This window comes from Pithys albifrons, chromosome 8, assembly GCF_047495875.1.
Source record: "Pithys albifrons albifrons isolate INPA30051 chromosome 8, PitAlb_v1, whole genome shotgun sequence".
NCBI lineage: Eukaryota > Metazoa > Chordata > Aves > Passeriformes > Thamnophilidae > Pithys > Pithys albifrons.
Genome location: NC_092465.1, coordinates 25,306,295 through 25,323,012, shown reverse-complemented (window position 1 = coordinate 25,323,012; position 16,718 = coordinate 25,306,295). Strand labels below are relative to the sequence as shown.

The following is a 16,718-nucleotide window of genomic DNA, read 5'->3' as shown; positions in this document are numbered from 1 at the left end:
CTTCTCTAATCTAGGAAGAAAGCTGAGTCCTAGTTTTAAATACCCAGCCTCTATTTCCATCCAGCAGAGCCTACTTGGGCGCTGTTTGCATCCTGCACTGCCCAGTCTTGCAGAGGGACGGGGGCCTCCAGTGACAGGGGGGACTCATTCTTGTTTTGACTTCAGCCAACTAGTGGAAACAAGCAAGCTCACAGGGACTATGTGCCATATAAAATATACCTGTGCAGGCATCAATAAACACTGAAAATCAAGGAAGCAGGGATAAAAATATGAAAAATTGAGTAACATAAGTTAATTTTGACCGGAACCTGCAAAACACTTTTTTGTTTTGACTTTCTCTGAGTAGCAGTCAGACCTTTCGCCTTGTTGAAGCTCTACTTACTGAGTAGAGAGACAGTCCAGACTTGGGCATTATATGTTTCATACTATGTGGTTAACACAATGATTGCAATATTCACAGGGAATGTTTCTATTTGGGAATTAACATGTTTATGACCTTAAAAATGGCAAAAATATAGCTGTCTGCTTGGGTGATAATCTTCAGTTTAGGTCAAACAGTGCCCAGTGCATTCCAGCAACTCAAGCCTTGACCTCTGTACTGGAGGGAGCATGACAGCTCTTCTGACAGGTGGTGCCAGTGACTTTTAAAATCCTCACTCTCTCAAGAAATGGAGCATATTCATGAAATGGCACATAATCATTAATGATGCTAAGGACAACTATTTTAAAAAAAATTCTTTGTTTCTTTTTGAAAGCTGCAAGCCATTTCTTCTGGGCATTAAGAACAGCTCAAGAACAGGTTCTTGACTTTTTTTTTTTTAAGTCCTTGAATTTCTCTTTTTGTTTTCATGGAGTCTGTACTCACACTGCATAGGAGTGAGGAATTTTCACTGTGGTTTGCCCCAGGGACTTCTGTGAGCCTGAACTGCAGAGAAAACTCAGACTAACCCAAATGAAAGAGCATCTGAGCATAGGATATATAGGTAAGAAAGAGGGATATAGCCACTGAACATTTGCAGTCAGAAATCAGCCTGCTAACAGCAGGATATTTACAAGCACAGACATTTTCCTCTCTTTTCTGAAATCCCTATCACCTGTCACCAGGTATTATGCAACAGTTGTTTTATATATTTCATTGTTTCTTTGTATCAGATATTCCTTTCCAGCTGAAAGAACATGAAGGTCCTCACTGCTCTGCCAAGTAGTGCCTGGTCTCTAAAGATCCTGGTGCCATTCAGAATGCACATTGAGCATGTGTGAGGGGACAGAAAGGTTTTTCACTGTTTATTGCCATACCTCCTAGACTGATATAAAAAGAGACAGCATACTTAATGGTATACTTATTCAGCATACAGAAAGACTTACTGTTTTGACTCAAACAAACCCCAGTAAATGACAGGTTTTTTTAATGTACAAGTGCTTTATTACCACATTGGAAGCCTAAAGTTGTGATTGACAGCTGCTATTTGGCTTACTCACTTTCTAGTTCTTCAACCAAAGTAAGCAGTATGTCCGACCAGAACCTCAAGCTTTGGAAAAACATATCAGTTTTCATGAACTCTGAGAGCAAGACTTCACTGCTGATTCAAGATTCAGTGAGATTTTTCCCTGAGAAAATATAGCAGAACTGCTTGACAATGCCCAGAAACAGCTGCCTCCTACTTAGTAGGGCTTTTTTGACCACAGTTTATTTTGTCTTGGAAGAAAAAAATATGTGACCATTAGGCATAAAACAAACATATTAATTCACCTAGAAGCATCATGTAATTAATATTAATCACAAACAATAATGTTGGGCAAAGCATATCGTATTTATCCCATCAAGGATATGGTTCTGGTACAGTTTGCATCTCCAGGAAAGCACATCTGCATATGGTAATGAGATTCATTGTGCAGGGAGAGTTCAGGAGTGTGTAAAACCAATTTATAATAATAAAAAAAAATCTCAACTGCTTTAGGTTGTCATGGAATTGATACAGGTGTAAGGACAGTTTTATCTCCCACCACCCACCTGGCTGTGTTGTTTGCTGCTGCACTAAATAAATACTCAGGCTGCTCATGAGGCATCTCAGCAGAGCTCTGGGGAAGTGGCAGGAAGCTGAAAAGCATGAATCTTATTATGGATAATGGAAAATCAGATAGGAACAAGAAAGCAAAACTGCTAAGGCCCAAAGACAAGCTGCAAGAATGTTCCTTGTCTGGAGACACGTACAACTTGCGTACAACAAGTTGTGATTTACAGTGTTCAGTAACCTCAGATGTACTGAGTTGTACTGGGAATATATGTTTTATATTGCTTTTGCAGTGATAATACACCCTTTATGCCTTGAAATAAGATCTGGAAAACACAAAAAGTCAGCTCTGGAGAGGAGTTATCAGAACACATTACTATGTTTTTCTGATTTCCAAACACTGAGTAACATTTACATTACGAGTAAGAAAGAAAAAAACAGGCAACAAAGCAGAAACAGGAGCTGAAAACAGAGAATATGTAGAAAATTTAGAAACATAGAAGTTTATCCTAATGTTTACCCATATTCTAATGCTTCAAGAAGACTGAACACTTTGACATAAGTTGAACAGCCTTTGCCAGCCAGAGTGTTTGATGTTGTGTTGGCTCTGTGACAAAACCAGTCTCTGTAGGAACACTGACATTGTTTTCTGATCAAAGCGAGCCCTAATGGTATTAAACCTGAGTTGTGGTCTGACATGCTTTCCTCCCTCAGCTGTCACTTCTCTGCTTTGCCACCAGCTTTTTCCTGAGTTGTTGCAGTATGATATTCTGCTAGTTTAAAGCATGGCCAGACTTTTATTTCAGATAATAAGAATTGATTTTCATATATATTTTGCAGTGCTTGGTAAGGAGACAGGAGGCTGTGCATAAACAGAAAAGGTTGCTTTTAGGGTATAGTGGTATTCAATTTCTGTTGACTCCAATGATATTGCAAGAGAAATAGAAAGCAGGAGAGCTTTAACAACTTTTGGATTAAACTCTTGTGCAGCATATTAGTTAAATATGTTCTTAAAACTAAACATGTGCTTATGTTCCTTTTATAAAAGACATAGAGCACCTGTGGCTACAGCAGGATATGAATGGGTTACACCAGTATCACATGCAGCATCCGGCACAGGATGAGATGCTGCTCATTTTTCTAGTTCCATCACTTTATAGTTTTTGTTTGCTTTCACAGATAGTAAAAGCATCATATAATTTAAAATACAAGTAAAACTAATTAGATATTATGAAATCAAACATCAGATGCTCAGAAAACAGAGCTCCATTGGTGGCAAATGAAGCAAAAGAGATTTAAGCAACTTCGTAACTCAGTTTGTTAGTGTTAACTTCTCTGCTCAGATGGGACATAAACCATCAAAGGGCACTTTACAGAGCACTTAAAGAAAGACTGAAGGGTTTATTTATTGCTATCATAGAATATGCTGATTTGCAAGGGACCCACAAGGACGATCGAGTCCAACTCTCAGCGCTGCACATGACCACCCCCAAAGAGTCTTGCCTCATAAACTCACATTATCCACTGCAATCACTGTTGCATGATGCCAACCATAGTGAACATCAGAAAATGCAACAGTCAATGACGCCACAGGCTGGACATTAGCTCCTACTGTCACATACATCCCCATTCATTGTGGTCTAACACTGTCTCCTTGGAAGCAAGGAAGTCAAGCAGACTCTTCTTACAGTTTTTGAGTAGCTGCCATTGGTTAAAAATTACTTAACCTTAGTAGATAATCCATCTTCACTTCATAGCACTATTGATCTGACCTATGTGGGTGAAGACATATTCCTGTTGAAGCTGTAGCAGACATCAGTGATAGATGAGAAGACTTAAAAGAAAACAACATTTAGATCTTTGTACAGAAGAACTCAAACTGAATTTATTATGAAGTTCTGAAATGTCCAAACACGTTTTACTGCCTTCTGATTTCCAGATGGATCTGCATCCAGACCAGAGTACCACAAAAATGCTGCTTTTTTTTTTCTGTGTACTCAGAAGCAGCTGTAAAGGAGGCTATAGAAAAGTCTGATTCTTAGAAAATGCCTGTCTCTGTTTTTCAAAAAAAGAGAAGTTTAGATAATTAGAGTAAACTTTGCATCTAAACATTTAGAATTGCATTAGGACACACATTTCAAACTCTTGGAAGCATATCTTTTACTAGCTGTTTGCTTCTAAGGAAGGAAGTGGAGTACTCCAGTGGGTAAAAATCCAAGAGACAGGATTACCGTTTAGACCAGCTCTAATTAAAAAAAAAAAAAACAAAACAAAAACAAAACCAAGACTTTGACAGTACCACTGGAATTCTCTGCTGTTTGGCTTGTCTGTTGATCTAGGGAATCATGCTTCTAAAACAATTTTTTGGAACATCAACTTAGCACTATTATTATTATTATTATTATTATTATTATTATTATTATTATTATTATATTAACTGCAACCATGTGCAGTGATGAATTTATTTTTGGAGACAAATTGTATTCAGCATCCCACTGAATAATATTCATAATCCAACAACTGATCAGCATTTCGAGGTGTAATCATCAAGGCATCAAGAACCCTTAGGACCAGCTGACTCTGAAAGATGAAGCTATACAATAATTCCAGCTGTACAGCACTTTGCAAGATTGAGACCATAAGGGTTTTTTTAGTATCTGCACTGCCATTGTAAACCTTCTGTCTGCCTTTCCAGCCTGGCTTTACAGGCCTTGTATTCAGCAGGTTTACACATCTACATATGCACACCCTGTTCAAAACACCTGCCCATATCAAGCACACCATATAGAAATATGCATGAAGATGTTCATGCATGAACCACGTGGTGAGGGGCAGGAAAATGAAGATGCTGTGAAAGTTTTTATTTTTATCTGACTTCATATAAAATTTTGAAAACAAGACGATGTTATAATTTAACCAAAGAATAACTTCATTAATATTAGTTCCCGGTATCTAGAAAGAGCACGTAGTAGCTCAATAAACAAATAAAAATAAGTGAAGACTAATACTAATTCGTGGGCTTCTATGGAAGTTGACTGAAACTTGCAGCAATACTGACTCATAATAAAAATGATTTATTTAAAGATTTATTATGAACATTGCGGGAAAGGTGATAACAGACATGTACCACTTTGTTTACAGTAAAATTTCCTGTAAATTAAAGAGTTCTTATTCTCTGTTTGGTTTTGATTTGGTATTGTACCAAGTATCTGTTTATAAAAGGAAACATGACGGTACAAAGTGTACAAAGTGAATTGCAAAAGAGATTAGCAGTCGAGGTGAATTTGCTTTGAATTAAGTCCTAGCAACACAGACACTGTAGATCCCATTAGGGTAAGGAAAGTCAGTCTAAGGCAGATTTTTTATGCACCATTACTGAGAGGTGAACTGCCTGAAAGTTACTCTGCAAACTGAGGTTGGGGTTACATGGGTTACACTCAATGTCAGGAGAAATCTTTAGCCATATGGGACACACTTGACCATCTCTGTGCTGAGCTGCAAGGACCTAAACTCCAAGAGCTCAGCTCTCTAAATGCTTCCTTCTGTACGTTACTGAGAAACTTCAGCTACTGATGATGTTGATCAGACCTGGGTATCAGCAGCACGTGAAGCAAGTGGAGGTCCTGAAAGGCTTGAGATGGTTTTGTTTCACTGAGGTGCCAATGCACAAAGTAATGGCCTTAGAAAGACATTGGTGAGAAAAAGCCTGCACTGCTTTTAAAAAAAGATTCAGGTGATTAAGAGATAAGACAGGAAAAATTGTTGCAAAGCACTACAAAGAAAAAATTTGGCATAAAGCAGGTTCTTTGTCTCAAGGGGATTATGCGTTGAAGATTTTTCCATTTTTGCAGAGCTTTTTTTGCTTATAATACTCCCTAAACATCTTATTAAATAATTTTTCTGAAGTCACATTTATATGACAGAGTATGTTGCAACCTCAAGTCATCCCATCCCACAGAAAATCTTCGAGGGGAAGCCCTGGATGAAGATAAGTTGAAAAGGAGTAATGAAAACATACATTATATGTTTCACTGGAAAACTACAAAAGAACTTGTTTTGTAGAAGTAATTCCCTTGGCTGAATTAGCCCTGGAGCCACCCTGACGTCTCTAGAGATTGGACTTTGTGGGTCTTCAAATCCTCCACTCAGGGAAAGAAAATGTTCATGGATGGAAGCACTGGATCTGGGTCATATTAGTTCTCCTCATACATATAAAAATGATTTATATGGAGGATAAAATTGTGGAAGTATTGACATTATCTGAAGACCAGGAATTATATGTGTTCATGGGGTTTACTCCAAACAGTCCTAAGATTTGTAATTTGATATTTAGTGCTACAAAATTAATGCTGGATTTTTAAAATCATGTCATTAATAAAACCAGTTTGCAGACAATCCTGTGTAAACAAGTTCAATGGTTTAGAAAGTATGTTGGCACTTACCTGGGGGCACATGTTCATTCATGATAACAAGGGATGCTGGTGTAGGTCTTCTTTTCCTAATCTGTAACAGGCATAAGGCAAGGAGAGTCATTAGGGTTTATTAATTGCTCCACACACAAAGCAAAGCAAAAAATCCATTTGGTGTTCTCCTGAGTATAGACCAGGCAAAGTTAAAAAAGAAACTATTTAAAGAATAGCAACACATCACTGTCTTACTGACAGTTTGTTTGGTCTTACAGTGATCAGGGTCATGCTCTTGCTTGTACAGGGATCTCAAAGGCATGGGGAGAGCTTTCCAAAATACCTTTAGAATTTTTAATCATTTTCATTTAAGTTTTTAGACAAATACTGCTGACAAATATCAGTCATATCTTAAAATATTGACATTTATCTTTGTATCAGGTAGATGATTGCAGTAGTTTGTGAGCTTGTTTGTGCAAATACCTGGTACTGTCATAGCTCTCACAAGTAATAATTAGCAATACTTTGCAAGTGCACTTCAGAGTAGATGATACAGGTATGCCTTCCAATGAACTTACATTTCTAAACTGTGGTCAGAAGTCTTACTATTGTTCTTTAACTAAAAAAACTCCAGTATTTAAGACTTTCAAAAGAGTTTTTCCGAAAACACTATACAGCAGATCTTTACATGCCAATACAATCCTGAATTGTATGCAATGTTTCTTATTCAGAGTTTGTGTGGGTATCTACTTTTGTTCCATTAACAGTGGCTGAACTGCATGATATTGGACTGTCCTTCTATAATGCAAACATTTGCATTGAAAGCTTTGTGTTGTTTCACTAAAGCCTCCAGGCTTGATATTCTATTGAATTTAAGAGAGGGACCAAGAGTATTTAAGCTAGAAACCATACTGACAGAAAACCTCAATGTCAGTGCATTTTTTCTTTTTTATTTGCTGATCCAGCATCTGTGTTTAGCTGGATTCAAATTTTGCTTTTAGAGGTGTAAATGGAAAATTACATCATCAGAGTTAATGGGTTTATTCCAGATTAGTGGAATTGTAGCTGACAGCAAAATTTACTATTTCTATTTCATCACACATCCTCAGTGAAACTGTATAGCACTTGGAATGAAACTCACAACACACACACAAAAAAAGGGCTGCCCATAAATACCAGGCAGAATTTGGGCCACAGCATTTCAAAAGCCATGGGAATTCCAGGAAATCCTAATCCTATGGTTCTCACTGACTTCAGAAAAATACTAGCACACATTCTGCTTGAATTCACTGCTGAACTGCTCAATAAGGTATGGACATTTTGCAGCTCAGAAGAACATATGGGCAAAATGAAGACCCACAGCAATTCTCTTCTGCACCTTTCTGATATTTCTGCATTCATCGGTCACTCACAACTCAATGTTTTCTGGCAAAGGTATCTGCCTTTTAAGAGATATGACATCAGAACATGAAGGAAACCAGATACCTGTCCTAAAGGTGCAAAGAATTTCATAGCTAATGATATGGAACACTCAAGGTTATAATATTCCCCTGGTATCATCTAAAACTAGACTCACACAAATAGAAGCAAATGTTGAGAAGGACATGCACTGAAAGAAATATACTGGGTCACCTAATTACGATTTATCCAATTCCTCTCACAAGACTCCCTGTGACTCTTTTTATGCACATCTATGCATATCTACACAGTAATAGACAGCTGTATTGCTACACACACACACACACACACACACATCATTATGTATATATTTTGGGAGTGAATCAAAACCTAAAGTAGCACATGCACAGTTTAAATGTGGACACATAAGTCAGGCATATTTCTGTATTTGTATATACACAAAGAAGACTGTATAAAAATCATGGGAAACACAGGAAGTAACTGAAGTAATGACTATAATGAAAAACAAAACTTGTGTTTTCTCCTGTTAAAATGAATGATATATTTTCTGCCCAATATTTCCATTAGGTCCCTATTATCAGCTTCATGTTTTCTTTATGTACAATTAATATACTTGAGTTGATTTGTTGAGAATATGTACTCATGTGAAGTGTACATACAAGTGCAGTTACAGAAGAGCATAACAAATATATGCTAAATAAACCTACCCAAGTCGAAGAAGCCTTATTCTGGGTAGAGGATATATTCTTTTTCCTCTTTAGGTATATCCAGGCATCGCTATAACCGCCAGAGCATTTAATCTACAGTTCCATTAATGTAAGTTAGAAAAGCATTTAGGCCACGAGCATTACCTGTCCCCACCCATCTTGCCCTCATTCCTAGCCCATTCCCTCAAAACAGCAAAAGAAATTCATCTTACCTGCTCAGCTGCCTCGGGATCTATTTGACTCTGAAACAGGGGCACAGCAAACTGTATTTTTTTGGGGCTGTTGGGCTCCATTGTGATGCTGAGGTGAATCTGATGGGGGAAGAGCCTGGAGCTTGAGCCCGAATGTGTGCCTGTCCCCAGGCACCGTACCCACAGCCAGGCTGAGTGCTCCACAGGAACAGCTGTAACTCCCAACTTAGCACCGGAGTCTGCGTGAGTCGAGCAACTCCCTTCTTCCACATCCACAGAGATGCCACTAGCTTGGCTATTTGCTTTTTTTTTCCTTCTCCCCTCTCCTTCAGATCCTTTAGATCCTCTCAGCAGAAAGCTGAAAGGAACAATAAGCTAATTGTGTAGCAGCTCACTTCTACATATGCCAAGCATTCACTCAGAAGCTAATTGAAAATGCAATACTAGCATTGCACGGCCTGGAGCCCTGGGATTTGAAAAAGAGGATCTCTCCACCGTATATTACTAACTGGCTGCTCAGAAGTGCAATGCAAGCTCCCTCTGAGTATTGCTGATGGGCTCTTAATTATTGATGAACACAAATCAGGAAGTTTTCAGATTTTGGGGGTGGAGGTAGCAGAAGGGGTGGATGCAATAATTCAATCTCTGTTACAGTATGCCAGAACAGCTCTCCTCTTCTCACATATCAAACAATTGCCTTTGATCTTTCAAATCTTTTTTAAACCTCACAGTTTTAGAATTTTCTAAATCCTACAGGAAGATTTTTTGATGATGATACTACACAGATGCCCACACTTCCATGAAGGTTCTCTGATGTGGTAAGTGGGTTTGCACCTTAGGCTGGGTTTTCAGATCTAGCCTGTTTCTTTTGCTGGGCTCCATATCACGTGGCTCCAGTATACTGAGAGCATCCACATTTGCACCAGCTCTCTGGGCTAAGCACATCAATGGGCATTTCGTTCCATCCTAGTAAGGTGGGATACAGTGTTTACTCAAGATTACACTTTCTCTCCATTAACTTCAGAAAAAAAGAAAGATGATTCTAGTTATCTCAGTTTTAGATGAATAAAATACAGAGGCCAAATCCTACATCAGACACAAAATCTGTGCCCTCTTCCAAGACCAGGAAAATATTTAAGTCAAGCATATCAATAGTACTCCTCTGTGAATATAATTATTTTCACTTATCATTTCATGTTAATTCAAAAGAAGTGTGTTAAACAATACACAGCAACCACTGACTTAACCTACTCCTTGGTAAAACTCAGAGGAATTTGAAAATGCATTCTTTGCTCAGGCCACTGAGAGCACCAAGAATTTTCACAGCTCACCATAAGCCTATTCAGTCACTGAGTATTTTCCCACCTGTGCCAGTGGAGGAGGAAGAGAAGGAGTGAGCATTGTGGCTAAGAACAATGCACCAGCCATACAAAGCAGAACAAACCAGCAAGCCGGGGATGGAATACTTGTTTGGTTTTGATTTTTACAAATGAAAACTGTGACATGTTATTGGAACACCAGGGCATTTCTGGACAGAGGCAAGCACATTAGTGAGCTGCTTTATGAAGGACCTGATAAAGCTCAGCAGGTGAGGATACACTAAAAATTAAGGATCCAGTTGGCTCCATGATCAAAAATAATTCTCAGTGAAATTCCCCTCCTCATGCAAATCAAAACTGCTGTATACTGTAATGATTTCCAGCTGACAGCTAGTAGCTGCCAATTTTCCTGTTTGATTTCTTGGGATAGTTTTAGGTGGCATTAATTTAGAACTGTAGAACCACAGAAGAGTCTCCTTGGTGATGGCCTTCTGGAGATACCTGGTCCCACCTGCTGCTCAAAACAGGGACCTGGATAAGGTTATTCGGGGCCCTCTCTGTTTGAGTGCTGAATATTTTCAGTGCTAAGGTAAAATGCTCAGTTTCATTTACCAAAACAAAGAGATGCACAGAATACTGATGTTCAGTGTTTCATATGATCACTTTTAAGCCTTCACTATTCCTACCAAGACAAAACATAATTTGCTTTGTAGACTTCCACAGAAAATTAGAGTACCAGTTCTGCTGGTGCAACTGTCTAGGACACTAAAGTAAGAGAGGCATATGCTGCTTTCACTAACTGCAATTAGAGAGTTGTTTTCAGGACACACTAATCCAATTTCACAAGTCCTTCATGTGCAGACATGCCATTACCTTCAGTGACAGCTTCAGACTTACCAGGGATATACAAATACATACATACATACACAGAGTTACATAAAATATCTATTCTAGCTGTCTATGAAACTTCATGTATTAAATTGTGCAATTACAATTATAGTATACGTTACAGGAGCAATTATTACAAAGGCTTAAAATTTCTTATGTTAATGATAAAGTAGTTTGAAAAAAACACTTTCAGATAGTGAACATTTATTAAAATGTTAACTTCTGAAAATATTATAGTGGCGTATTTCAGCTCTAGATTGCTGGACATTGCTGTCTAAAGGAGTCATGTCTCAAATGCGTTGCCATGAATTCTATATGAGAGAAAAGCTCAACAACCTTATGAAGAAACAAACCAACAAAACTTCTTCCTGGCAGGTTCCAAAGGGAGCCAGACAACAGGACAGAATAAGACACAAGGATAAATTGCTAATGGGGCTGCTGTGTGTGGGAGAGAGGCTTACCAACAATGTGATGTGGAGGTATTTGCTTTCTGCAGCTCTCCTCTCTGTGCCTATTTGGAGCTGGCTGCTCAACAATTTTCACATGCCCTACAACAAAAAAAGTATTTGTAAAATAATATAAGAGAAATATTTCAGAGAGCACTCATATAGAATTTCAGGATTACTACTTCAGCTCACTCTTACACCTAATTTGCAGCACTAGAAGTCTCTGGGCAAAGTGTGCTTGCATTTTCTATAGACATCATCATAGTGTAGGGAAGAGCTAAAACACATTTAAGTACTGCCAAGTACTTTTAGCTCATCTTCTGTTTTTAGTGCACTCCCCACCAAGTCTCAAATGCCTTCGTGATTCAGCTAAAACTATAATGGAATTAAAAATAATAATATCTGTCCACAATCTTTCCTTCCTATGTCATTCACTATGTTCTGGTATGAAGCACTGCCTTTTAATATATCCTACCATACTGGATGAACTATCAGAGCACCCACAGCATAGTTTCTGCTTAGGATATTTTGGCTGTTTCTTAGGAGTGGTTTATATCTTGTTCCCAGCCAAAGACAAGGCTGTTGAGGTGGGAATTCAAGGGTGTCTGTCCTGCACTGTTCTTACACAATTTCTGCTGTGGCTGTGATCTACCTCAGCATCTCTGGTGTGGTCAGGGACCTACTGCAACATCACTCTCGAAAGGAGAGGAGAGAGCAGAGGAGAGCTGGAGTTCATTGTAAAACCAACCTGTTTAAGGCTTTGGCTCCTAAATTCACCAGTGCAGATGCAGTGAAACACTAAGCTACAGTACCCTGATCCATCAGGCTGCCTTTGCAGAGCAAGGACTCAGCTTGAAAGTGGCACTTCTTTAGTGTGTCTCTTAGGACACAACTTTAATCCCCATTGCAGTCATTGGTATGTGAGAGCCTTAACAAAGCTATGCTGATCTGAGCTTTCCTTGGGCTCTCCTCACAGCAGCGTGTCCTCAGCATACCATGGGGCAGCTGCAGCAGCAGCAGGGAAGAAATGCTGCAGAGCACATTGGCATTCTGCTGCAGCCAAAGGGAGCTCAGTGTGCCCCTTCCTTCCAACTTTTTCTAACAAACTGATGAACAGTTTCTTCCTTGCCTTTGTCTATACAGAGGCACCAGCTTCCCAGTTCTTGGTGCTGGTCATGAGAAGAAGAGAGGGAGACACAGACCTGGACTTTGCTATGCCCACCACAACTCTTCATGCACATCATAACTCTTCAGGTTCTGCACTGTGCATTTCTCATAGGTGCTAAAATCAGATGCAAGCCTTCCAAGAATGAAAAATAACATATTCAAAATAATCCTGAAATTTTTCTTTCAACAGGCATTGCAAACAGGGTGACTCCCACTGAGCTGCTGGAAACACAGTCTGCTATTTATATATAGAAAATGCAAAGAATTTAAAATCTGCAAGGGTGGGAGCAGATCACATCTGTCATGTGAATACTAAGTGCTGCCACAGGCAGGTGAAGAAAAAGAACAGAAAGTTCTGTCAAGCAGTGACAGAGCCAGTAGGACATTCAGGGAGAGCCTGATAACAGCCTAACCCCAATTCCCTACACCACTTCTCATTCACAGAACATCAGGCTTGGACTTGGTAAGGTACTAACTATATATATGTGGATATATAAAATCTAGATAAGTTAAAAAATGCAAGTATTTCTATTTATACAATTTTTCTAGTTAAGATAATAATTTCTTAGCAGTACAGATTTAATCAGGATCAGTTTAAAGTTACTTTATCTGAGCATACAAGAACTGATACTGTCTAATCTCCTCTTCCTCTGAAACTCACAGCTCTCCAGTCTTTCAAGTAAGGTACATGGCCCTCCTTTTGTTCTCAATGTATTTATGAAAACATTTTTTTAATTATTTTTCACAGCAGTGGCCAGATTGAGTTCTAGCTAAGCTTTGGCCTTCTAATTTCTCTCTACCAGACCTAATGACATTCTTGTACCCTTCCTTAGTGGCCTGCTCCTTCTTCCAAAGGCTCTCTTTTTTTCAGTGTCCCAGCAAAAGCTCCCTGTTCAGCCAGGCCTGTCTTCTTCTCTGCAGGTTTGTCTTTTGGCACATAGGGACAGCCTGCTCCTGCACTTCTAAGATTTCCTTCTTAAAGTATGTCCAGCTTTTCTGGGCTCCATAGTTATTAAGGACTGTTTTGCTAGGGACTTTCTGACCCAGTGTCCCAAACAGGCCAAAGTCTTCCTCCTGAAAGTTCAAGGTAGGGTTTTGTTGGCCCTCACCTCCTTAACTTCACCAAGAATCAAAAACTTTATCGGTTGCTATGTCCAAGACGGCCTCTGACCACTACATCTCCCATCAGCCCTTCTCTGTTTGTAAACAGCAGGTCTAGTAGTGCACCACCCTTGTCAGGCTCACTTACCAGCTCTGCAAGGGTTACCTTCCACACTTCCAGTAACTTCCTAGACTGCATTCTTTCCAACTGTGTTGATCTTCCAGCAGACATCCAGCAAATTAAAGGCTCCCATGAGAACAAGGGACAGCAATCATGAAACATCAGCCAGCTTCTTATAGAATAGTTCATCCTCATCCTGGTTGGGTGGTCTGTAACAGACTTCCACCACAATATCTGCCTTGTTAGTCTCCCTTGAATCTTGCCCATAGGCACTCAACCTTATCATCCCTATCCTTGAGCTCTGAACAGTCTTAACACTCCCTAATGTACAGAGCCACCCTGCTGCCAGCCTCTCCTTCCTTGCCTGTCCCTTCTGAAGAGCTTGTCACCATCCATTGCACTGCAGTCATGTGAGTCATCCCACCATGTTTCCATGATGGTGACATGGAATGATGACCACTCTCCCCCTGTCTGTTACCAGCACTGCATGCACTGGTGTAGATGCACTTCAGCTGGGCTATTGATTTGCCCCCCAACATGGGCATGCCACCCCTAGACTCTAGTAAGCCTGTCTTCAAACCTTGTTTAAAGCCATCTCAAATCAACCCTGCCAACTCATTGGCTAGAATCCTTTTCCTCCTTTTAGACAGGTGATCTCCATCTATCTCCAGCAGGCCTGGTGCCATATAGACCAACTCATGATTGAAAAAGCCATAATTTCATCAACGCCACCAATCTTTAAGCCACATGTTGATCAGGTGAGCTCTCCTGTTATTCCTTCAGCCAACTAAAAATGACAAAGACCACTATCATAGTGAACCTTACAAAAGCATCCAAAATATCTCTGAAATTACTGTTGGCTTTATTCACAGCAAATTTGGTTGACCAATATTTATCAGCCACTAATAAAAATGTTTTAATCTGCATAGAATTCACACCTAATTCCAGCCTGGCAGAAAAATAGGACAAGACTAATTTGCAAGGAAGGTAGCAGTTTAAGTCATTAAACAAAAGAAAAACTGTCCATGCTCAGAAAATCATTACAGCTGGATTGATATTACTAAACGATAAGCCATCCAGGTTAGGTGAGTGTCCAATAATAATGATGGCTGTTCCTAAGACACAAGCAGAATTGTCAGTAGAGGTTGATACCAGCTCAGCTTAACCCATATGACAGAAATGCACTAAAATAATTCTTTTTAAACCAGAACTTTATAGACATTCCTATATCAGCATAAATGTCACTCCGAAAATATTAGCTGGAAGTGTCTTTAAGAATGGCAAAAATCTGTTACCCAGATTATGGAAAAATAGATCCTTTTACATTAATTAGTTTTAGTATAGTTTTTAGAAATGTAATTTTGAAATGTCTTTATTTTAAAATATGCCCAATCCTCAGATATCTGCTTTCCATCAGCTGGATGAAAATTTGGCACTCTTTTTAATTTCTCCATCTATATTAAACACTAGGCTCTGCACAGCAGAGGTCAAATGCCCTGACTTGCTGTGAGTTGAAGTGCCTCAGATACTCCAGGTTGCCACCTACAAGTGACTGGTCTTGTCAGAGTAGCAGGAAGTCAGGCTGCTGCCTCTATGGAGGATGCTGCTGGCAGCCACTGCCACCAGCTCCTGAAGTGCTTTTCTCCTTCACTCTATGAGAGCCACAGTTGCCACCTTTCTTGGAAAGCTGCTTTGAGTAGCACATGGGCATAGGACCTACGCGAGTGGTCAAGTGTGTAATTCATCTGGCTGGGGGGCACAGGCAGTTCTGATGCAAGTATTTGAGTAGGATTAGGGTTTGGGCACCTGCAAAGGAAGGTTGCAGGCACTCTGGTCTGGCCAGCTGATCTCCTGTGGAATTCTGGAATGGAACTGTACTCATGTAAGCTTCCAAGCACAGCAGGCATCTATTGCAGCTTACCATCTCATAGACATGTGTAAGTGCTGTCAAGGTTTATGTTTCAATTTTTAAACATGAAGAATAAGGTATTCAAAAAAGCTCTGGCTCTACTCACACGGACAAACTCTGAGAAGAGCAGGTCAGGACCAATCAAATTCTTGGAGCCACAAGAGAGATCAACTATTTTAAGAGTGTCAACATTTAAGGGCCAACATTGCTCTCAGATTTACAATTCACATTTCCTATGTGTGAAGGGTCCCTTGAACACCTGAAAGCTTTTGGAAACCCAAGTCCTGAGCTTTCCTGCTGTTCTCCATTCTGTGTACTGTTTGATCAAATCTATGTTACTTATTTTGCTTAAGAGTAAACCATGCAAAATGAAAAACATTGACACAGATTATAAGCAAAATAAATATTTTATTGGTTTAATATACACCTTTTTTAAGAAATCAGCCCTTGTGTGTCTTCCTTACACAGTTTAAAATTTTATAAACTTTTTCATATACTATTATAATATTTGAAAGCATTTTTGATTAAAGACCTTGACATAGTGTAACGAGTTTTAATGGATGGAAATGGCAAAGGAGTAAAGAGATTTCAAGCACAGTCAAAAGGGATATTACATATCCACTAAATGTCTATTTGACCACATAAAAATTCCAATGACTTCCAATTTGCTCCATTGGAACAAATGCATATTCACCAGGCTAACTAAATATATATTCAGTGAAGGATGGAGAAGGAAAAGAGATTTTTTTCCATTTTCCCCATAATACAAGCAAGGTCCTTCATCCATTCTAAGTTGCAAATCCTAATTGCTTTCAGAAGATCAGTACTTTTATTGCATTTTGGTTAATATGAAGCAGAAGAGAACTTCTCTTGGTGTAACTACAAGAAGTAGTTGTTTGGAGCAGTCAACACCAAAAAACCCCCAACCCAGTGCTTAAATAAGGCACTTTCCTATGGAGGGATGAGCAAACAGTAAGGAAGCACATAAAGTTAGTTAAAAGTTGTCTTCTACACAGAGATAAGGCTTTCAGTGTC

The 16,718-nt window shown here is 39.2% G+C and overlaps 1 protein-coding gene across 1 annotated transcript in view; it reads right to left on the bottom strand.

Moving 5' to 3' along the window:
* The window catches only part of PPP1R1C (protein phosphatase 1 regulatory inhibitor subunit 1C), a 45,720-nt gene extending 36,688 nt beyond the window's left edge, over nucleotides 1-9,032 (bottom strand). The window contains 3 exon segments of the mRNA XM_071562312.1: nucleotides 6,455-6,515; nucleotides 8,754-8,888; nucleotides 8,891-9,032. Of these exon segments, the coding sequence (XP_071418413.1) occupies nucleotides 6,455-6,515; nucleotides 8,754-8,888; nucleotides 8,891-9,004 (310 nt within the window). The 5' untranslated portion in view covers nucleotides 9,005-9,032.
* Between the last annotated feature and the right edge of the window lie 7,686 nt (nucleotides 9,033-16,718).